The 24,055-nt window shown below is 38.1% G+C and overlaps 2 protein-coding genes across 7 annotated transcripts in view; one reads left to right on the forward strand and one right to left on the reverse strand.

Annotated features, from left to right (window-relative positions):
* On the reverse strand, nucleotides 1–14,375 carry LOC128683239 (proton-coupled amino acid transporter-like protein CG1139). 4 transcript variants are annotated; one of them, XM_053768646.1, is made up of 10 exons: nucleotides 14,168–14,375; nucleotides 9,368–9,500; nucleotides 6,972–7,029; nucleotides 6,278–6,428; nucleotides 5,216–5,422; nucleotides 4,327–4,602; nucleotides 2,981–3,159; nucleotides 2,240–2,387; nucleotides 1,181–1,291; nucleotides 1–467 (listed from the first exon to the last, which is right to left on the reverse strand). In XM_053768646.1, the coding sequence occupies exons 2-10, from the start codon at nucleotides 9,420–9,422 to the stop codon at nucleotides 306–308; spliced, it is 1,347 nt and encodes a 448-aa protein (XP_053624621.1). In that variant the 5' UTR covers nucleotides 9,423–9,500; nucleotides 14,168–14,375; the 3' UTR covers nucleotides 1–305. The 4 variants fall into 4 exon arrangements, with proteins under 4 accessions (XP_053624621.1, XP_053624623.1, XP_053624620.1 ...); XM_053768648.1 differs by lacking the exon at nucleotides 14,168–14,375 and adding an exon at nucleotides 9,865–9,977; XM_053768645.1 differs by lacking the exon at nucleotides 14,168–14,375 and adding an exon at nucleotides 9,800–9,977.
* Nucleotides 11,296–24,055, forward strand: part of LOC128683238 (proton-coupled amino acid transporter-like protein CG1139) — an 18,190-nt gene continuing 5,430 nt past the window's right edge. Inside the window, exons 1-10 of one of the 3 annotated variants that reach the window (XM_053768644.1) lie at nucleotides 11,296–11,359; nucleotides 13,322–13,422; nucleotides 14,924–15,022; nucleotides 18,778–18,934; nucleotides 19,375–19,425; nucleotides 19,538–19,597; nucleotides 20,027–20,177; nucleotides 20,738–20,944; nucleotides 22,108–22,377; nucleotides 23,772–23,947. In XM_053768644.1, coding sequence (XP_053624619.1) covers nucleotides 18,876–18,934; nucleotides 19,375–19,425; nucleotides 19,538–19,597; nucleotides 20,027–20,177; nucleotides 20,738–20,944; nucleotides 22,108–22,377; nucleotides 23,772–23,947 — 974 coding nt within the window. In that variant the 5' untranslated portion in view covers nucleotides 11,296–11,359; nucleotides 13,322–13,422; nucleotides 14,924–15,022; nucleotides 18,778–18,875. Of the gene's footprint in view, nucleotides 11,360–13,198; nucleotides 13,423–14,923; nucleotides 15,023–18,777; nucleotides 18,935–19,374; nucleotides 19,426–19,537; nucleotides 19,598–20,026; nucleotides 20,178–20,737; nucleotides 20,945–22,107; nucleotides 22,378–23,771; nucleotides 23,948–24,055 lie in introns of those variants that run through there. The other 2 variants (XM_053768643.2, XM_053768642.2) reach the window with 2 other exon arrangements.

Consider the following 24,055-nt stretch of genomic DNA (forward strand, 5'->3'; position numbering starts at 1 on the left):
TCAAAATCCAAATTATTATATTATATATATTGGATAAAACATAACTTAAGTTAAAAATCAACAAAGAGACCAACAGGACGAATTTGCTTCAGGTAGGAGACAAACTACTTACTGAGACGACACTAATGCATTGTAAGAATCCCGTATTGTGTGCAATATAAATAGCCAAACCATTTCAGGGCAATGACAATATCGGTGTTTGTTTTAGAACTCAAGTTTGTCTTGTGGGTTGTGAGGATGCAAGAAATTTCAACAAATGAGTAATGGCTTGCACCACAGAAAATGCAAAATAGAATGATGTCGATCTATTCGTAGGCGTGGATGATCTCGAGGACGCTGGTGTAGACGCCGGAGCAGCAGGCGCACAGCCCCAGCACCACGATCATCACGTCGCGCAGCAGCCGGCACTTCATGGGGCCGTACGACACCTCGTGCCACACGCACAAGTCCATCAGCGCTGGAAATACCTACAATCAATATATTTATTAAAACAAACTAAATTCTTCTTATTTTAGAGCTAGTCAGTGTTATCAATCAAAACTAAACTCTTCCGTTATTCAGTGACTGACTTTTAGACAACGTACAGCCGAAACTACTGGGCGTAGGAAGCTGAAATTTGGCATGTAGGTTCCCTGGGGAGTGTAGGTAAGTACTAAGAATTTTTAGAAATTCTACCCCGAAGGGAGTGAAAGGGGTGAAAAACTTTTATATGAAAGATCTACACCGTTGAAGTTAGTAACTTGAAAAAATGGATTTTAATTGTTTACAACAAATTAATGAATACGTGTTTAAGATATTTTCTGAAAATTAACCCTCAACCCCTTCAAAAGGGGGTAAAAGATTGTATGGAGCTTAATACAATTTTCAAGATTTAAAGCTGAAAATTGGTAAATAAACTCTTCATCATTTTTGAAGTAAAAATAACTTGAAATTGTAGGTAAGAGCAAGAAGAAAATATATAATATTTTTGAAAATGGTATCTCTAGGGGAGTGATGTAGGGGTGAACATGTATATGAAACTTAATTATTTTTGGAGAGAGAAACGGAGCACACTTTGGAACACTTTGCGATTATACGTGATGGGACAATATGTAGGAACTCCCACGCAGGTACTCAACGTATAACGGCCTTAAATACATTATTATTGTATTAAATACATTATTATTCGGATTATGTTTACCATGGCTAAGAGCGAGAGACAGAAAGCCCCGAATAGCGAGATGAATGGCCCCAGGCTGGGCACCAGAACGCCCAGCAGCCACGGCGCCAGCACCAGAACCACACGGAGCGTCTGCGAAAATGCCATTCATTATAAGTTTTATGTAAAGAGAGATCAACACAAAGCGGTGGCGGTGGTGCAGTGATTTCTTGATTGCGCGCCTGTGAATTGACAGGTCGCAGATTCTACCACCGCTACGTCTACTTAGGCCACAAAATAATCCTTGGCTATGACAATCAAACAGCCGAAGTGAAACGCAGGGTCGCCCAAGCCTGGTCTTAAAACGCATATACACAACTAATGTGTCCTCCCTGTCCTGACGTATGGTATGGAGAGAGCAACTCTAACTGTCGGCTGAAAAACTACGACTTACGCAAAGAGCAATGGAAAGATCGATGTTATTAGAACGATGTTAAAAGTGTAACGAGTGGATCAGGCGGGAGACTGGGTCTATTGATGTAATGACCACTATATAACTCCACAAGTGGAGATGGGCAGGACGTTGACACAAGCACGTATGGACACCGAGCGATGGACTAGACGAGTGCTAGAATGGAGACCTAGAGAGACCAGCAGAGAGATGGGCGGACGATATCCGGAAACATGTCGGTTATAACTGGATGAGGGAAGCTAGAGACACGGAGTCATGGAAGAGGATGGAGGAGTCCTGTGTCCGAAGACGGATAAGAAAGGGTACAAAAATTCTATTTTTATACTTACCAATGCGATTTATATTCGTAACTTTCATCGACCAACCCTTACTTTCGGTGAAGGTTTATTAACGTACGTGAAACTGATGAAGTATTCACTCTGTAATCATACTTATCGAAAATATGCCTTTATGAAGGAAATCGAACTTCCGGATCTCGAGGTAGATATAGCTGTAATATCTTTACCACTGTTTAATAGACGCAGACTATTGTATTATGTTTTATTTTGTTTTTATTTAAGGTTTCATGGCTCAAAAGGCAAACCTTATTCACGAAAAATATAGAATAAAAAATCCATCTAGATACACACATAGTCCATTGCCTTCAGCGCGGAAGGAGTCGAGTTTGGGTACCGCTTCTTCATTTTCCGATACAGGATCGTGTACGCCACGAAGTTCTGCAGTGGAAATGACAAGAAAATCGCAAACGCGATCATAATCTTAGCCGCTTGCGCTTTTCTGTAATGAAAAGTTCAATTTAATTAGTTATGACACTAACAGTGAGTCTTACAAAAATTTCCTTAATTCAAATACCGACTTAATTTTTGTTTACAGGATATTAGGAATGTGAAGAAGGATTTTGTTATACCCTACATCAATACGGTTCCTGTAGGAAATAAAACCATACGAGCGGAAATCGCAAGTAAAAACTCGCCTTATAGTAGATCTCTCAAGACTGAGGAACATTTGTGCCTACAATAATAAATTAAGCTATATATACCTTGTTTGTCATATTTCCTTTTGAGAATGTGTTCTATTCAATTATTATAATGGGAGCGTCGTCTAACCGGCCGCAACACCAAGACATAGGGGCTTAGGGACATAGTGCGACATACATCGTAGTTATATTGAAAATTAAAAGCTTGTAAAAATCGGAGAAAAATATCGGTAGATTAGCTACGATTTAGCCTGTGATGATTCCAAAGCAAGCAAGCAAAGCCAAACTTAAGACAAAAATAACAGTCAAATAATAAAAACAATTACAAAAAACCACTCTTGGTGCCATCAAATCATTCTGCAATAATTTTAATGGAAGGACAGAACTAACTCACTTTTCCATTTGTGGTAAATTGAGTGTGATGGAAGGCTCGATCTCGTCGCCGTACTTAAGGTAGCCGAAGATGCCAACGAGGAGGTAGAGCATCATGATGATCACCATCCCGATGTTGAAGAGCCCGAACAGACCCACGAACTGCTTCGGCTTCTCCATGTTGTATTCTAGCGCCAATACCTGCCAAGTCAGTTCAACATTTCAATTTTTTTTTATATTTAAAAACAAGCTTTTAACAGGCGGCTTCGTTCGCGTTTATTTAGCTTAGTTTAAAAATTATCTTTACATATAGTCCATACAAGCTGTAACATTAAACTATTCCGTGGCAAGTGTGCCATATACTTATTCGATTTCGATTTTTAATAAATATTAACCGGAAATCCACTTAAGCTGCATCTAGCCGCACACTAATTTAATTAATTTCGTTTAATTCCTAGTGAAGAGTAAAAATATGATCTTGACCCACTGGTAAACTAATATCTCAAACAACTACTTTTGTACATAAAAGTATATTTGCGATGACCAAAATGGAAGAACAACCAGGAAGCCTAGTAATATAATAACTAGTCGTTCGCCGCGAACTTAGACCTCGCGAACACAATATACAAAATTGAGAATTTTTCAAAAATGACTTAACGGATTTTGATGCCCTACGAACTTAAAAATTCTGTTGACAGATCCTACATAATATAATAATCCTAAGTAGAAGTTTCCAGAAAACCCGGACCTTTTGGCAGAATAAGCAAAGTATTCCAAAATATACAGCGAGCCCAGAGTCTTGAACTTCTAAATTATTTTTATATAGTTTAGTTTTGCCCAAATGCAAGAACAAGACGAGATTTAGCTTTGCTTAAATCTTGCACAGTAAGTCTTGTTTTTGGTCTTGCTAAAATTAAGCGGTCTTGATCTTGGGAAAATGAAAGACCAATACTGCAAGACCAAGACCGATTTTGGGCAACACTAATCTGTAACTGATACAGATAATGAATATGATTTTTTAAAATTTTGTATTCTTAATGGCGGGACATAGTGCACATTTGTACAAACATACCAACCTGTATTTTACCTGTGTTCACAAAATAAACTAATTTGATTTGATCAAATTATCCTATACAAAAGGATTTCATTTACACATTACCATTTACACAATATAGGATCTCAGTTATATAGAAAACGATGTCCACCAAACTCTGTTGCGTCAAGTCACATTGAATTTTACCAATGCCAACGAATACGGGATGAAAGTATGGCAAACATTTTATGTTTATTCTTTAGGTTCTAAAATTCACACGGACAGAAACTTAGTTAAGTTCTGTTTCCGTAACAAATGCTAAATTATATACGTACCACGCCGACAGCCTCAAGAGCAAACAGTGTAGTCCCTATGAAGGCAGGGACATCCAACAGCGTCTTGACTAACATCATTTCTTCCTTAAGCTGGAGGTCATCCTCAATCAAGTAGAAGAAAACCAAGATGAGTCCGAAGATAGTCATAACATTCGAGATGGTGGAGATGGGCGTCATGAGCTTCAGGTTCTTCACGAGGTTGACGATGATGAGCGGCGGCAGCATGAGGATCATGTGCAACCTCAGCGACAGAGAGAACCCATAGAAGTCGCACACCTGTTAACGGTGCATTTCGCTAAGTACTACATTTATAATAACAACGTCAATGTTTGTGCTAAGACGAATTCACAGTTCGAAACCGTATTTAGATGACAATTAGTAATTTTTGAAAAACTTCAAACTAATAGTTCTTCGTTTGCGTCATTTAGGTATTCCGACGGAGTAAGTCCTTATAATTTCATGGTGTAGTAATATGTTAAGTTTTTGTACAAAATAAAAGTTTCTCCCATGGAATTAGTAGGTACTCCATATAACATTTCTGAGAAAAGATCATTTCACAGCGGCACATAACGAAGTAAATCCATGGTTTCTCCTTTCTTTCAAATATAATTATTATCTGTAGAAGTTCGTGACATTAAGCCTGGTGACAGAGAGATGGACGCACAGCTGAGTCTTAGTAATAGGGTTCTGTTTTACCCTTTAGGGACGGATATTCTGTTTTAACAATTTGAATTTTGTATAATAATATTAAATAATTAAGACGATTCACGTCGCCTATACATAAGTAGGTACTTTTAAACCTAAAGCTTAAGGTTTAAAAAGTATGGTCTTTTGTAGCCGACCGTAGCAAGGTTCGGGCGGTTTTCAGAATCACCTAAAATGATCTAACCTGCTTTAAGTTTGAGGCTACAAACACGGCGTAAATGGTGCAGATGCCAAGTTGCCACATGATGAGCACGGCATCCACGAAGTAATAGAATATGATGGCAAACTTTCGGAGAGCGGGGGGCCCGATTTGGAGGGCGATGCACATCGAGCGCGGATAGGTTATGTAGCCGCGCCGCTCGCGCTTACACAGCCTGTACTGTGCCGCTATCTGGGCCATCATACAATCAATACAATAAAAATGTATAGTAAAACAGTTTAAAAAAAGTTTATCTGTACATTAAACATATCTACAAAAAAATAGGGCCATGAAGAAACGTATTTAAAATAAAATGTCGGAACGACTGGATGGATTTGAATGAAACTTTTTTATTGTATAGTTACGAAGTCGGTGCAAAATATAGGTTACATATTTTTTAAAACTGGAACAGCTTATTCTTTACTCTAACGGATCATAAACTATACGAAATATCGAAATGATCCCTTAGCAAAAGTGATTCAGACTGATGAGCATTGGGGTATAATATAAATATTGAAGATCAGGAACATTTGATGTGGAACACAAAGTGATCAGTTGCACAATAGCATGCAAATAACGTCTTAGCAAAAGTTGTTCAGCATATACGTAGTTTTACTTATTCCATAGTTTAGGATTATGATTTATGATACAAACATAAGCTGGGTACCTCCACGTCGTGAAGGCGGTAATATTTTAGGCCCTTTTCGATGACAACAGATCACACATAATCTTTAATTAATTCCGTTCAGCTGGTTTGTCATAAAACTGTAGGAGTCCACGCGAATAAATTCGTGGGCATGATATAGTTTTCATACATATTAGCCTAGCTATTACACAAACCGTTTAAGATAATTTCTACGAAAGAAAATTGGAGGGGAATTTTGGATTTGACAGAAGTCTGGATTGCCTCTCTTGGTGCTCATCTATCGATCATATACCCATTTCACAAGCCGTCGTGTTGAATAAGGGTAAGTGTCTATAGGTACGTGTTGATGCACACCGGTAAGCTCTTAAAATGACGATGATGGTTTATAAAATAAAACAAACTAGCAGTTGTATGCAGTACGTGGCGAAGGCGCCGACGAGCAAGATGCCGCCGATGCTGGCCGGCACGCCGACGCGGCACACGGCCTCGGGCATGGCCAGGATGCCGGCGCCGATGCTGCCCTTCAGCAAGTGGATCATCGTATCTGAATATCTACAAAAGCGTAGCGTACATTCTAAAACGTTTTTTAATTGTTCTCATAACATCATAATCTACCGTCAAAAGAAAAATATCCCATATTTTTTCAAATTCGAGTTATTTACTTATAGTTGTTAGTGCAAAAAGGCAATCTCCCAGTATTTTATTTTGGATAAAATGTTCGCTGCCGCTCTTAGGACGGCAGTAATGTATTCCTAATAAATAATTTTAATATTCTATAATAGTTGTTTTTGAAACTTTGTTATCGTACTACAGGCTCCGACAAATTACACCCAACAAAATCAAATGGTCCTCAAAATAGGTTTTCACTATTATTAGTAAGATATCACTATATTCACTAGTATTAGATGATGTATGCTAAGAAAGTTGTTACGTGTGTTTCATTCCATGTAATGACCACGACCCTCAGTCATGAGGAATACGACTATGAAGAAGAAGTAAGATGTTACATTCCAATTGTGCAGGCATCCATAGTCTATGGTGAGTACTTTCCGTTAAGTCTGTTAGTTTGGTTATAAAGTAATAGCTAACACTTACGTCGTAGGATGCTGGACCTTACGATGCGTATGTGGGTCGTAGGTGTTTTCTTCTTCATCTGTTGATGAAAAAACTCGGTTATGCATACGTGACTAACTGACTGACCCGATTTCATTACGTATAGATTCATGACTAGCTTTTACCCGAGGATTCGCCCGCGTCAATTTCCCATGGGAACAGAGATAAAGGTATCATAAAGGTAATATTTAACGAATATCGGTTGAATATAGGCTTGATACAAACTCACAAGTAAGTGGTCGTAACAAGAAGAAAAAGTCGATATTATTTGAGACCGAAAAATTTAAATTATTTTAGGAGTCTAGGACTGTTGTATAGAATATGTATAGAATTTGGACTGCCTGATAGTCATATTGAGTTCTAAAACTCAGCTGAAAGCTAGCTTTGCTCTATCTCCACAATTTTATCAATGGATAAATAAATAATGCAATGCAATATTGCAGTGTCGTTTACAGTAAATCCCATGGGAACAGCACTTTTTGGTTGCCCGTCTTCGTATTCCTGTGACTAACCATTAGATATGCGAAATTTCAAAAAGGTTGGTTGTAACAAGAGTCCGAAGAAGTAAAAACTAACACAAACGTACTTTCACATTTTATGTGTTAAGTTAACCCATGACCCATCCATTTTGACATTCGTCGACAACAAATTACAAGAAGCGACGACAATGGAACACGTCCGAGCTGCAACCTGCGTCGTCGCAACCGTGCGCGACTGAGCAATGGGGCATGGTTCTTAGTCGGGTTTCAGCTTGTTATACCTCAACAGAAAACGCTTATGAGTCTGAACCACTTTTGCTAAGGCGTCATTTCGATATCTCGTATAGTTTAGATGGTCTGTTAGATAAAGGCATAAGCTGTTCCAGTTTTCAAAAAATATATACCCTATATGCGGTACTGCCTTCATAGCTATTTCATTAAAATCCGACTGTAGTAGTTCTGGAAATTAGCGTGTACAGTACACAAAGAAAAACAAACAGACAATAATTTTATTACTGTTTCTTCATCGCCCTAAATATTTTTTTGTAAATATAAACTGTACAGACAAACATTTTTCAGTGTTTTATTTTTTAACTAGCTTTTGCCCGCGGCTTCGCCCGCGTGAATTTCATAGCAAAATCTCAGTAATTATTTTATCGCGTACTCTGTAAGACTGGTAAACATATATGATTCAAATTCGCATTTTTTCTCATCTTTAGTTCAAGTTTCTGTTTCCCGCCGCGTGTCTCATCCTCATCATCCCGCTTCCTGCTATGTAATGTAAATTAGATATCCCGTACCGTTTCCTACATATTGTGCCATCATGTTTTTTGCAATGTGTTCCGTCCTGTTTCCCACTACGTGTCTCCTTCCCATTTCCCGCTCCTACTCCCACTCCCGCTTTCTGCAACGCGTGCCGTCCCATTGTCTCGTTTTAAGTCCCGGTTTTTTATTAACCACAAACGTAAATTAAACATTTTTTGGATTTACTATTACTGTTATTTACTACAAAAAGTAAGTGTGCCAATTTTCAGCTTTTTATCTTGAAAATTGTATTAAGTCCCATACAATCTTTCACTCCCCTTATGAAGGGGTTGAGGGTTAATTTTCAGAAAAGTCTGAAACACGTAATCATTACTTTGTTGTAAACAACCAAAATCCAAGTTTTCAAGTCACTAACTTCAACGGCGTAGAATTTTCATATTTACAGTTTTTCATACCTTTCACCCCCTTCGGAGTAGAATTTCCAAAAATCCTCTCTTAGTGATCACCTACACTCACCTACATACCAAATTTCAGCTTCCCGCCCAGCAGTTTCGGGTGTATGTTGTCTGTCAGTCAGTCACTCAGTAACGGAAAAGTTTTATACTGATATATAGATACATACTGAGCCCATTATATCTATATCAGACAGATCGATAAAAATAATTTATTTATATTCTGTTTAGACCTTTCTACAAAATTTTAAAGTAAATCGGTTCCGTGGATTGTTATTTTAATTTTCCTACAGGACCCTCCTCATTTTCCGGGATGAAATGTTAACCCGGGAATCCGAGGAATTTTTGATTCATAATTAGTTTTTCAAATATCCTACGGGAACCTGACCATTTACCGGGATGAAATGTCTATAAGATGTTTCTTCAATTTTATTATATGTATTGATATATATATTAATTGACATTGATTTATAATTTCAAAAGTTAATTAACAAAATCAATACTGACTGTATTTTGAGTAATTTAGAAGTAGTAGCTTTAGGCCCACTGCTCGTTTGATTGAGCCCACAACTTCACACATAGGTCAAACTAGTAGCTCATTCAAGTAACGGGACCTAGGTGAGATTGGACTTGCAAAATTTGAGCACCGATACCGCACGAGATACGAGAACAAAAGCCAGACCTGGGCGAAGTGCGATGGTGTCGACCAGCCCGGCCATAAACTCGTACATGAACATGGCGCTGGGGTGGTTTCGTAGTTCCTTTCAATTACACACACAGCTCTACTCAGAGCACTGCCTCCATGTCAGCAAAGCCTGTACAAAGTATAAGTTGTTGTAAATCAGCTCATTGATCTACTTGATTCAGTCGCCAAATTCAAAGCCCTCGGTCGGACACAGGACAGCATGTTCAAAATACTGACAGCCATCGCCTTAAGAATTTCTTACTTGATTGACCTTTACGAACGCGGGAGGAAAATCAGCTGGTGCATTCTACTTATTTCTATCTTTTGCGCCCAAACTAGCATGACAAAATGAAAGAGAACATTTTATCCCCAAGTTCTCAAAAACGATTTCACCCCGGGGCATAAGTAGTTAATGAAAATATGACTCACAGCTCATATAACAAAATTTTTGTTTTTGAGTGGATCTGAATATAACAAATAGTGATTCTTCTCACTTTGGTTATAATCCTCAGTTAATAAACAACTTCACTTTTTAATTCCATGAAACATTCTCTATCTTTCATTACTTCGTCGGAGACGGAGAAGGTCACACGATGTCAAGGTTACACTTCACATTCAAAACCTCAGTTAAAAACAAATGGCGAAAGACAAGGATTTGAGATATTTTTTCTTTTTGTTGATCTAATATTTGAGAAAGACACAATGATACCGATACTATGAAAACAAATTATTGTCAGTTAGCCAGTTTCAACAAAAGAAGGGTATACCAACTAGTTTGTATTTTTATTCTTTGAGTGACGGTGGACGGTGGACGACGGCTCGAACGATACATTGACCATATCCTTTTTTACCAGAACTGTGCCAGTTTAGTAATTAATCAATATTGGAGCAGGGAATATTTCGTGAAAGATGATCAAGAACTATTGTATTAAACGAGAGACGGAAAAAGATCGCGATTTGGAAGCTCGCGAACTCGGTTGCCGCCGCCGTCAGTACCCCTTTCTCGATGTTACTGGGCTAGAGCTGGTCAATGTTTTTCTTTTTTGTTAGTCTGTATGAAAATGTGCGCGGGGCCTATAAGAATCTATGATGGTATTTCACAATCTTTGGTTATATCGATGACACTTACTGACAATGTCAAGGTTGAGAAAGGTACGGTGGGGATACGGTTTACAATATTTATAAAAATATTTTTGCCGTCCGCAAACCAAATCGGTCATGGATGTGTGTCTTGTCTTCCAGCATATGAGCTCCTATTTCAGCAAACGTATAAGTTCATGTAAAAACATGTTTATGTAAACGTATAAGTTGTATTCGTCGGTTTTAGAGGCTTTGTCTAGTAGATTGTTACGGTACCTATAGAGTATAGACAAAATCTCTTGAGGCATAAAACCAATTCCATCGTAAACAAAAAATGTTTTGTCTTAGGTTAGTTAAATAATGATAAGTTTATTTCTACACACGTGGAATTAATGCACTTAGGCGTCAGACGTAATGCTAATTGCTTATAATAATTGGTGATGATATATTGGTGTGCAACTGATGTCGGGTTGGTTTCTAATGAATGTTTCTATGAATAAACTACCAAGTTTACTAGTCAGATTGGTTTGAAAAGTTTTAAAGAAAACACGTTTCGCACGTAGTCTGCCTTCCTTAGGAGCGTCATTATAATTAATATCAATTTATCACCAATTTAAATAAATTGGTCGGTTATAGGACTAACCATCACTCAGTGTGACCATTTCATCGTCTATCTCGAATTCTCCGTCTTCTTTTCTCGATTCTTAATATTCCTCAATCTCCCCTCATCTTAAATCAAAATTTATTTTCCTCAGTTACCCATTCCCGCCAACTCCGTTTCTGCAATAACCTTTCCCTAGCGATGCCCTTCCATCGGTCCTCTGTTATGGATGAATCATTTCAGGTGCAGGTCAATAACCAAAGGATCGGGAATTCTCGTCCAGAGACTATATGGAAAGTTTATATTATGTAAGTTTTTTATTTTATTAATTGCACTTTATTGCACCACATTGCTACCTCTGTTTGGTCTAATACTTAGTTGACAGGTAGAGAATGCAATTTGTGCATTCAAGTTGTTAAACAAAAAATAAAAATGAAACCACTATATAAATTTCTTCAATTTATTGGCGAAAACTAAAAAAATAAACTGAGCAGTTTATGGAGAATTATTTTATATAAAAAAGAATACAATTTGCTATTGTACTTAGTCACCACAATTAAAAATCGGAATCAAAATTCGTTTAGTAAATTGTAACTACATTCTATAATGGAAAACTGTGTATAGCTAACATTCTAATGTTAACACACTGTAGCAGGCGCGATGTGTATGCTCCTCGACCGCCACAATTCTAATATTTTATATAATATAATAATATACTATTTTTTTTTAGTTTTCGCCAATGAATAAAACGGTTGATTTCACGAGACTGCGCAGTATACGTAGTGCGACTTTGTTATTTACATCTCACCATCGAGTCGCTTCGCAGTGAGACGCAGCTAACCAATCACAGTGCGCCGTAGTGACGCAACGACAACCATATCGCAATATTATTGGTTCGCTGCGTCTCTCTTCGAATCGATTCGAAAGCGAGAAGTGAAATGCAAACCCGCAATTCGCCCTCAGGTGCATCGTAAAAGCAAATAGTTCATACAAATAGCAATTGCTCAGCAGTATAAATCGTAATACATGTAATTCTTTTTTATATTAATGAGCAAGCAAACAGACATTCGGCCCACTTAATAGGAAATTGCACAGAAGACAACATTAATACTTTTTTATCAAGCTGTCAGATCCCACTGCTGGGCAAAAGCCTCCCCTTTTTGTTTTCAACCACATCTTTTCCTCGCCAGTTGTTGCCACATGATAACTTATTAATTTTTAGAGTCCGGCAGTCCTACATTCAAGGAACCATTATAGTTTCGCGTCTCGCGCGCCAGCATGTAGGACCACGTGACACACGTACATGGTCTCCGCGTCCAAGTCCGTCCGCGGTCTAGCTCAAAAGCTATTATTATGAAGAATCATGTAATTTAGCTTACTAAAAGTGGTTAAATAAAATCTTGAAAAAAAGAAATGGTGTGGGAAGACGGTTTTTGGCTTTAATGAACCGTTCGTAGATTATTAAGCTTTAAAGTGCCATTGTTCGATAGAGTCCAGGTGTAAGTGGCTTGAAAGGTTTACGAGCTAAAGTCGACCAACTGTGTTCTATTATAAAACTCCGAACAACCGGTAGCGTACGAGGGTCTCGGTTAGTGAATTTGTAGTTGTAGTAAACTACGGAACCATACACTGTGCATGGTCCGACACGCACTTGACCGGCTATTACAGTTGGCTGGTTTATTTTATAGCGTTATCTAAACGCTTATACAACATCATATAAAAAAAAACCAAGGGCTGCAAAGCAATAAATGTTATTTTTGGCATCGGATAAAATAGCCTGCCTGAGTTGGGAGGTTGGGAGATCTTTTCCCCAGACAGAACAGAGATATGACATTTCTCATAATGCTGTTTGTATCCTGCATCTTTTGATAATACAATTTTCTTTGAACTGAAAATGACTAGTAAATTGCCCCATGTGTGGTGTACACAGACCATGTGGTGGTGTATAATGTGTGTTTGGATCGGCCTCGTCGACATATTTGGAATATTAGAGCGCGAATTTTTAAGCGACTGTGGTATTATTATGACTAAAAATGTCGTCGGTGCTAGGTGAGGGTTCCAGGGCGGGCGGGGGTTGCGGGGTTCGAGGGGAATAGAGAGGGGAGAGGGTCGAAGCGGGGCCGTCAGTCTCGCTCCCGCACCCTCTTCGATACGTTACCAACAACTCGCTCATAAACCACTTTCAAGATTATATCACGATTTTAACTGACAAAATTGTGTGAATGCAGCTCAGTACACTGATGGCTTTTGTTTTTGGTGATTTGGGCAAGTGGTGAGAGGCCGCGGCCGCCTGGCGCCAGCGAGCTTCACCCCCTCCACAACCCCATCGGACTGCAGCATGCACTAAAGATCCCGTACATTTTCTTTAAAGGTAACATTTTCAATCCAATTTATTTTCTGCGTGCCAAATATCCTGATCGTATATAATTTACTGCACAAGGGCAATGCCTTAAGCAGGTACTTACGCGACGCGAGGCGATCTATTACGTAAAAGTGTTCAAAATTCTAATTGAAAGAAAAAAAAAACGTTTATTTGGTATATCAGGTCAAGTTCAGGATATATTTGTATATGTGGCCGTATTATTGAGATCGGCTTTCGGCGAAATTAAATTCAATACAAATATCAATAAACATAAATGGTTAAGTTCAATGATATGTTTTGCTCCACACATGCACGTAACGTAATAAAACAGACAAGGGGTGTTCCGTAAGTCATACTATTTCTGTGTTAGGGTGGTTTTAGACAGTTTTTAGGATTCCGGAATAAACAAGGAAGCCATTACTTTTGTCTTCCGCCCCTCCGACGTCGGCTTAGCTCAGAGTCCTTTAGTATACTAGACACTGTAAGTTGGCAGAAATATACACTTTAATCCGTTGAAGATAAATGTAGAAAAAAAAATATTTTGAGGTACATTCCCTACACCTAAAACTCTTTTATTTTCATTCATTGTTTAGGTGTCATTTAGGTGTGGGTATTTAGGATAAGTCTTTACAAATATTATACCGTTTTTTCGTAAAATCAATCGTTTAAAAGATACGATTTAAGACATTTCTAAGTAATTAATAATTTTCAGAATATGATATTGTAAAAAGTTATTATAATAATATATACTTACTTAAAATATGGTCTTAATGGACATTTCCAAAGAAAATTTGACTGTACAAGGTAATGATTTACACTGTTATTCAATCTTATCATCACCAAGTAATAGGCAGTTAAAAGGAAAACCATAGGAGTAATTCTTCTGTACACTACTTATTTTACTGTGCAATAGAATGTTTACAAGGCGTGGTGTGCACACAAGATGTGTGTATCTGTCACCATCGATCTCCACAACTGTCGGCTGACGCAGGAGCGCTCGGTTTGCAGCCTTCACCTGACACATACAAACATACACATAGGGAGTACACAGATGACCGATCTACTTTTTATGGCGCCTTCTAGATATATAAATTTTCCATAATAATAGGTACGACAATCTGATACAATATCATTAAACAAAATAAAATAAATTAATACATTATTCAAGTAAAAGGACTCGTGACCAACTACCGACTAACTTGCAATGATTCCATTGTTCCCTGATATTCATTTCTCATTCTTGTAATAGACATCTTTTGATCATAAGATACTACAAAAAATGCTTTCCGTTGAATTCAAAGCCATCAAGTAACTACTTTGTTTGATGATCGGTGTTATATTCACAAACATAAATCTTGTATGTACATCTTCGGAAAATAGCGCATTGATTCTGACAGGTATTCCAAGAACGTGTCAATTGGTATCAATTTACAAGGGCATATTTGCTCCGGCGTCGTATATTGGTAATTAAGGCAAATGTGGAGTAAATAGTGTGTGGGTCCCGGTCCAGAGTCCGCGGCGGCGAGAGGGCGCGACCGCGGCCCCGGCCACACCGCCGCCGCGCGCGCCGCCCGCCACACGTCTCGTCCGGCTACGTCGGTACACAACAGTATGTAAACTATTTTCTATTTTCGTTCATGTTAAGAGAGATGTGCCAATGAACACCGTCAGAATTGTCTCGTATTTGTGAAATTACAGAAACATTTGGGATTCTAAGAGGATTTTATTGTTGTCCCAATGTTTGACTAGCAGATGCCTGCAGAATTCCTTATGGCATTAAATCCGCCTATTGTTAACTCATTCAGTTGTGCAATAAAGTTTAAATAAATAAATAAAATTAAAAGAAATGAGAAAAGTTATTATGAGCTTTTACTCTTGGCGTGACCCACTGTTCGGTAGCAATACTGAATCAGAAATTATTCACAGTTACGATGTTGTGCTCGTCAAATAGTGAAACGAATCACCTCACGCTTAATATTATTACTTTATAAAACGTCACTATGATCTTTGTAAGTTTTTCACTATTACATACCTTATTTATTCTGGACTAGTGGCTCGTCCCGGCTTCGCTCGGATAAAACCATAATAATATATTATACACCTAAACTTTCCTTAGGAATCACAATATCTGTTGGTAAAAATCGTATAAAAATCCGAGTTTTTAAATTTATCGTGTTCAGACAGATAGACGCGTCAGGGGACATCTTTTTATAATATGTAAATATAATTTAAAAATAAACACACGTACAAAGCTATTACTGAACACATTATAAATGCTTGACTAAAACTAAATATGTTTAAATCTGCATTGAATCTCTCTCTGTTTATATAATAGCAGCACCCCGGTGTTACCCGCGTAATTATTTAAAAAAACTTATGCTTTAATGTACATTAGCGCAATCTACTTTATAAAGCGCGTTGACCATGACACTTTTGAACAAATTCTACGGGAATCGCATTTTTTTCGTGACAATAATCACCCTCTGTTCTATTCCAAGGTATCAGCTACCTTAAAAACTAATTTCATAAAAAATGGCCCAGCCGTAATAAAATAAATTAAAGAAGTAACAAACAAACCCAAAAACTTTCGCCTTTACAATATTATTGGGATTAACTATCCATAATAAAACAATTCTTCGTTTATTTATTATAATATAATATATTTTTAGGTTATTGTTCTTGGTAACGGTAATTAAGACCATTCTCGTCTTAATAAACGTGACCAAGAACAATAACCTAAAATTATATTATATTATGATAAATAAACGAAGAATTGTTTTCTTATGGATGGTTGAACGCCGCAACTAGTAACGAGATATAAATTTCTCAAGTAATATTATTTATAAAAGAAAACAAATTGATTCTTTGCATTTCTACTTCGTAGTCGCAACACCAACACGCTGTCCTGAGGCTTAGCCTATATTGTTCTTATAAACTCTTAATAGTCGTGTATAATTAAGATCTCCAGTTGAGTGGTGCGAGTGGTTGTGGCACGGGTGGGGGACAGGTTTAGCGATAGGTCACATCCTGATCAGCGCCGCGGTACGCGGAACGCCGCGTGCGGGGTACCGACAACAATATTCACAAAACAACGACGCCTCAGAAAATAACTCGTTGCAGCGGTTCAGTTTCATTCGAATGAAATACGTTATTCGTATTTTTGACGTGTAAACTTCTTCAGGCACTACTCAGGTATTCAACTGGTCAAAGCCGAAACTATCGGACACACCTGAATAAAACCTAAGTACAGAGTATTTTTAATGTAATGTTTAACCAAAAAATCCTTTTGCGGATCGGCCACGTATATTTCAGCGCGTAAGTACTTATCAAGATGAATCTAAATAAAATACCTGTACTTGCCACTTTTACGATCATTAATATTAGGTAAATTTTCTGTCCTTCGGAAATAGGTAAATGAATAGAAAATAACTACATGATTTGATTGTGCACAGTGGCGATCATTTCTCCGGCTGCGTCGCTATTGGACTCTTGTTGTTTCTCTAGCTTCGCTGCCTGCCTGCAATCACGCCACGGCCGTCGCCCGCGCTCACATCCAATCCGCTCCAATTACTTGAGTGATTTGCGCCGAATACCATCCGCATAATGACGACCTCCACGGACTTAGGAGACAGTGTTCCTCCAAGCCTAGATATGTAGCGGGAATCTTAACCCTTATTGAACAGCCTTATTAATCAAACGCGATCGGTATAAGGAAACAAATTATAATCATGAATAATAGACGTAATAATTTCGTCTACTTAGCACAATCATGGTCACCACAGAATATTTTAATATTATAAGATGTCATTTAAAAATAATAATTGCACTTCAATGTTCACTTATCTCTCTGGAATCATTTTTTAACAATAACTAAGGTGTGCCCCACAGCGGTGACTCCACATTTAGTGATTCCCATTGAGATTTTTCCACATTCAAAATTCTCGGAGCATGTATGATGTTTGCGACTATCGATATTGGAATAAAATTCAGTGCGCTAAATGGGGAATAAATCGAGAATGAATGTATTTCTGTGGTTAGAACGGCGCGCGATTCTGCTTATTTTACGTTCATTTCTTTCTAAGTAACACTTAAACCATTGTGTCGTGTAAGGTACCAAGCAGAGAGCTACAGAAAGCTGACTATTTTTTAACAGCGAACTGCTAGTTTTGATTATATTTCCGACCCCGGTACAATTAAGTTCCTATGTTACGTACGAAAAATGTTCGTTTTAGGGTTCCGAAGTAAACAAGAATGTAGTTCCGTCCCTCGTCACCTTAAGATACTGATGGGGTTGGAAATGTATAATTTGGCAAATTCAAATTTTTCTATTCAGGTTCAATTAAAATTGAAAAAATGTTGATTTACCATTCCCTGGTCCAAAACAAACATATGTATTAAGTGGTCGTAACTGTAGGTACTATTTTACCGTACCTGTGTTATGCATAATAATTGTCAATAAAAGTATCTATATAAATACTTTTATCCACATGATTCGCTTCTAAGACATTTTCCCCGTTACCGATAAAGCTTTATTTATTTGTTAATTGACGTCTTTGGAGAAAAGGCTGCGATGAAGTTTGTTGTGCCGCTTCTCTTCACCTGCGCTTTGGCAGTCGGCAGTAGACTTAGTTGAAGTAATTTTTTGACGTCAATAAGTGATGTATATCATCCTAAATTGAATAAAGAATTTGAATTTACACTCGTTTGAAAATTCCTTCATGTTCATCTCGGACATTTGTACTGTCACTCCCTCTGCTACAAACCTTTGGAGCAGTCTTCCTCTTGTTATAAAGATGACTCCTTCATCTGCATCTTTTCAAATCCAGCTAAAAATATTAAACCACGGCTAAACCTACATCTATATTTTTTACTTTCTTTGTATTCGAATCGAAAAATTATTTGCTGAAATTGATATTCTTGAATTTCATTTCGGATATAGCCATCCCCCACTACGTTCGAGTGTCTCATATGAGTTTTGATTCCGTTCGAACCATGGTTGCTTACATTATAGTTAGAGTTTAAATTCAAATTCATTCATCATTCAATTCAGAAATCAGTGTGCCCTTGTGACTGGATCGAAGTGACGGACAAGGCGACGTCCGGAACGAACGTGCTGTTGCGATCTTCATGGCTATCAATATCCATCAAGAGCCTATGCCGTGGGTTTTTCGACACAGCTTAAGATGAAATTAAGTTTGAAATTAAAGTCATAGTAAATGATGATGGAATGGGATTTCCGTCCAGTAATTTTTAGGTGAAATAGTAACAAATATTTTCAGAAACTTTCACGACTACGTTATATTATGTTAGGTCACAGGCTATTATTAAAATATTAGTTATACATGTATATATAACCCTATGTAGAACACGCGACAGTCCTCGGCACCAGCCACACAGTCGTAGCAAACACAACGTGCCTGACAGTGCCCGACACCGCTTGTTGCAGAGTGCGCGCCGGCGCCATGGACGCGCGCAACGGGGAGACGTTGCGGCTGCACTCCACCAACATGTCGCCCAAGGGGTACGCATCATAATGTCATGATAATGTAAAAATCTCATAAAAATTAAGTTGTGAGTTCATCGCGAATAGACAGACGCGTCATAGGACTTTGTTTTATAATATGTAAGGCTATGTCTATAATCAAAATGTTAAAAATAAAGATAAAAGATAAATAATGCCATCAGTTATGTATTCGTATAATATTAAACTAATATTCATCGCATGAAATAAAATCAGTTGTGACGCTAGGACCTGGATTATATATTATATGTGAACTATATCAATACATACATAGGTAATAACCACCACATTCGGCTAAGACACAACCAGTATAAGGACCTCAGGCATCTTGTTGTGGGTTTTACAAAGACCATCTTTTAATTTTGAACATAGTTATGTAAATATTTTTCCTTCATATTTTGCTTGGTGATGGCTGTTGAATACAATATCGTCTTTCACAGGGACCCGGGAGCTGATACATCAGGGAGCAATCATCTTGACAGCCCCGGCAAGTAAGAAAATATTGCATATTTAATTATGAAAATGGACCATATGAATGTAACCATAAAATATGAATTCTTAACTTTATACTTTTGAATATTTAGACGTTTTTTCTGTGGACAGGGGCAGCGTCGAAGATGACTACGACCCACATCTGCATCGGGAAACCGAAGGCGCATCCAAGTGAGTAACTCAGGTCCAAACAGCAGTGAGTGCCTAATATTCTTATCTCAATCTACAAATTTAGAAAAAAAGTAGTCTTATATATGATCTCCAGTTTGTAGCTATAATATACGCATACTGAATTAATCTAAATTGGTACAGCAGTTTAGCTACGAAAGCGTTACAGACAAATTCGTGGCAAGACTAAAATGTCACTGTCAAAAAGATGATGAGAGAGTTTTGGCCGGGCAATAAAAACAGAGGGTTCCAAGACTGTCTTTTGGGTTATGCACATAATCTCGTGAACCACCGTTGTTAACCACAATATAATAAGTTATTTCTAAACATAAGCTGTATGTTATACAATTATAGTTACTACGATCTATTTGTGACTTTCCTTATAAATCACCCCAAAGATTGTTATATTAGTTAGTATGGTTTTGGTTTCAGTAATATTGAGGCATTGGTCAACCTTTTGAAGTGCAGCCTTGGCACCGGCATCCTGGCGATGCCGCAAGCGTTCGCCAATGCCGGCATCGTCACCGGCATCATATCCACAATCGTCGTCGGCATCATCGTCACGCACTGTCTAGACATTCTTGTGAGTCTCTTTCTCATGTTCCCGTCTGACGTCAACCCTCTTGGCAAATCGGGATGTTATCATGAGTTCTGTTATTTAAAGACTTTCTGATTGAGCCCAGAGTTGCGAGACGCGAGTTACTTTTATCTGGATAGTTTGTTACTTTCAGTCAGCATAATTATCCCTATGTCATCCGCCAAAATTTGGCAAACTCTTCGATGACAGTGTGCAGCCAGAGGAGTGTCTCACGCGTGTACTCCTCGTATACTCGCATGTCTCGTGTGTGTGTTGTGTATGAGTTTTTGTATGACAGTAGTATTGAAATTTAAACAACATTTTTACACAAATACAATAGTGTGCGAATTCAGACCACTACTAATGATTTAAACCGCCATGTATCAAATTTTTCTCGAATTGATAATATAATTCCTAATAATTTCCTAAAATCACCCTCATATGAAAACAATATATTTATATACTCTGCATGTCTGTGTTTGGGTCATAGATAAATTTCCCTACCCTAAAAATTACCTAGTACACGATTGGGAGGAGAGGATTGATAAAAACAAAGTTGTGATCAGATCAAGTCCCAATACTGGGTTTGCAAGACCAAGCGAGTGCCGCTGCTGACGTACCCGGAGACGATGCGCGGCGCGCTGTCGGCCGGGCCCGGCTTCATGCGCAAGCTGGCGCAGCCCTCCGCCGCTTGCGTCGACTCTTTCCTCGTCGTCTACCAGCTCGGCATTTGCTGCGTCTACATCGTCTTCATCGCAAGGAACATGAAGCAGGTAATCTCTTATTTACTTTTCTCCCCAATACATACCCCAGTTTGGTTTTAGTGTATTTTTTACTAAAACAAAATCAATTTCATACAATAGCACCGTATACTTCTTATACTGATTTTCATGATGGATATACAGAAACTGTTGACTTTACAACTGATATCTATTTAATGCATTTTCATTATACAGGAGTCACAACAAAATGAAACCCATTTTCTTCCGTTTAACTCTATTTTGTAATTTGAAGTCAGTATTACTTCATCCATACTATTTATTAGATCGACAGCCATAACATTCACATAGACCAGAGCTTGGCACCACAACTCCGGCCCTTTGCCCTGTGTACCGCATCGTTTCAATTGCAGTGTGATGCGTTCAATTGCCGCACGTGACTCCGACACACGATAACTTGGCTAGCACGTGACACGTGAGAGGCATGGCTGTCATACCAGCTTTTAGACTCGTATCCATCACTAGACAATAATGCCGCGCAATACTTCTTTTTTTTTGTACGGTGCATTTTATGTTGGTGTGGGTGTTACCAAGCCTTGTAGATATTTAATTTATGTGAATTTTACATAATTATTTATTTCTAAAAAGTAACCAAGGAGCCAAAAATTGACATAGTAGACTAGTACGATTGATGAGGTCGAATTGACTCCCAATAGCAGCTCCCATAAGGATCTAGTAAATAAGATTGAGACAAAAAAATCTGGAATCGACTTACTACTTTTCCTTTAGTTTGTTGCTTGTTACATACCCCACATGTTGATTAGTGAAGAGTACTTGCAACTCTCTAATGAAAATACTGTACGTATCGACGTAAGGGCGTCCAATCAACAATCAGCTGAGATGCTATTATGTCTAAATGTCAGCTCAGCAGCCGCAGCTTTCACCAATTTCAATAAATTCTCATGGTATAGATTGTAGCGTTGCTGAAGTTCAGTGGTTGGGAGAAAGCGTCCTTGTGTGGATATTTTCGTGTCGTAAACCAAAGATTGATTTTTTGAAAGCATTGACCTTAAATAGGAACTGTTCTTACCTAATTGGGACTTAGGTACGTGATAACATGCCGCTACATTTTAAAAGGTTCGGTATTTAGGATGATAATACTGATGACGAAACACGTGTAAAAAGTTGTTGCTTTAAGTAAACAAATATGGTTTCAGCTCGTGGACCCATACCAAGAATTGCGGACCGAGTGGTTCTTGCTGTTCATCTTAGTGCCCCTGATGGGCTTTAACCTGATCCCGAGCCTAAAGATGCTGGCGCCGTTCTCAATGGTGGCCAACGTGCTGACGGTGTTGGGGCTTGGCATCATCGTGTACTACGTGTCCTCGGACAAGAAGTCTCAGGAGCCGCTGGACCTCTGGGGCTCGGCGGCAACGTTTCCACTTTTTTTCGGAACAGTATTGTTCGCTTTGACTGCTGTGGGAGTGGTAAGTTATACGTTCGCGTAATAAAAATATTTTGATTTACTTTATCAAGGAGAGACGACGACGTAACGATCGTTATAATATATCAGCTCAGTCGCATTTAATTTTTGAAGTTTTCGTTTGAGAATGTTGTCATTTTAGGAAGATGTCTAACATGTAAGTATACATGCTGGTAAAATTTTGGTTTACAGTTACCTCTAAAAATGCTTCTATTAATATGGCGGTGCGATGGTTTAATTCTAGAACATACAAATATTATGCGTGCGAAGCGAATCCTTTTTAAATTGAATAGTACCTATATTGCATGTAAAGTGAATAGAATATTGCATACACATCCAACAAATATTTTACAAACAAAAACATAACATAAAAAACTGGAGTATGCGTGCAATAGGTGAAGGCTCACGCTGAACAAAATGGCCAGCACTGATTTTCAGCCTTCACCTTCTTGTACGAAGGATTCTAATTGTAATACAAACTTTATAATTACGTCGTTTTGATAACTGTGCAATCCATACTATGGCAGATAGACTTCCAATTGGTATGGATATGGATATGGATATCCATACTAATTGAAAGTCTGTCTGTCCGTTCCGCCAGTTAGTCCGTTTAGCCGCTAGTAGTAGTAGGCTTCCGTTCAAAGATGGACAATAATAGAGGGTGAAAGCTTGTATGAAAATCACCTTGAAAAGATTACTAAATTGGCTATTACATGAAAAAATGAATTATAAAACTTAGTAATTTGTCCAGGTTTCCTCACAATGTTTTCCTTCACCGAAAGCAAGTGGTGGTCGATGAAAACTAATACACAATGTGTCAGATTTGTATACAAACTCATGTGGCACGAGTAGGATTCGAACTTGGGACCTTTCGGTTCACTGGGCCATCAACGCTTTTAAATATTTATTTAAGTAGGTAGTACTTGAAAATTACTGTTGTATTGATTGACTAGTTTTCCATATATTCAATAACTGTCTTGTTCTTACGCAGAACTCTATTTTTGTGTGAGTTCATTATTTATGTGCTGTGATGTAATATAGGAGTTGGCTGTGCTCCAGAACCCGCAGAGAACGCCTCAATATATCCATTGTTGCTAAACTTGAACTTCATAAAAAATATAATAAAAACTAGGTGCAAATGCATTTTGCGAAAACTAAATGTACAGATTTTTCAAATTAAATTAAGTGCTTAATTTAATTATTTTCGGTTTTTATTCGATTAATCTTTCGTAATAATGTTATGATAATGCTTTTCTAAAATTATGAATCCAAAGAGAAATTTAAATTAACCAACAAATTATAATTAGCTTGTGGGAACCAAATAATATTGTTATCACTGGTTTAGAATATCTAGAGACATTGTCGAAACAATGACAACATGGGGTGCGTGGTCCCCAGGTGGTGGCGATAGAGAACAATATGAAGACGCCGAAGTCGTTCGGCGCGCCGTGCGGCGTGCTCAACACCGGCATGACGCTGATCGTGGTCGTGTACGTGGTCGTCGGCGCGCTCGGCTACAAGTTCTGCGTGTCCGAGTGTTCCGACTCCATCACCCTCGACCTGCCTAATAACTGGTCAGTCTCTCTCTCTCTCTCTCTCGAGTTCGAGCGCATACTTGGTTGCTTAGAGTCACTACTCTGTACTACTACGCTCTTGACAAGTATTTACAATACATGTTATGG

The sequence above is a fragment of the Plodia interpunctella genome, chromosome Z (assembly GCF_027563975.2).
Source record: "Plodia interpunctella isolate USDA-ARS_2022_Savannah chromosome Z, ilPloInte3.2, whole genome shotgun sequence".
NCBI classification, from domain to species: domain Eukaryota; kingdom Metazoa; phylum Arthropoda; class Insecta; order Lepidoptera; family Pyralidae; genus Plodia; species Plodia interpunctella.

Bases quoted from the DNA above. Each gene is read 5' to 3' on its own strand.
- LOC128683239 (XM_053768646.1), bottom strand. From the start codon at position 9,422: ATGTTCATGTACGAGTTTATGGCCGGGCTGGTCGACACCATCGCACTT. The intron at 7,030-9,367 runs GTCTGGCTTTTG...TTTCATCAACAG, and splicing joins CACCATCGCACTTCGCCCAG to ATGAAGAAGAAAACACCTAC. The intron at 468-1,180 runs GTAAACATAATC...TATTGATTGTAG, and splicing joins GTCTCTCGCTCTTAGCCATG to GTATTTCCAGCGCTGATGGA.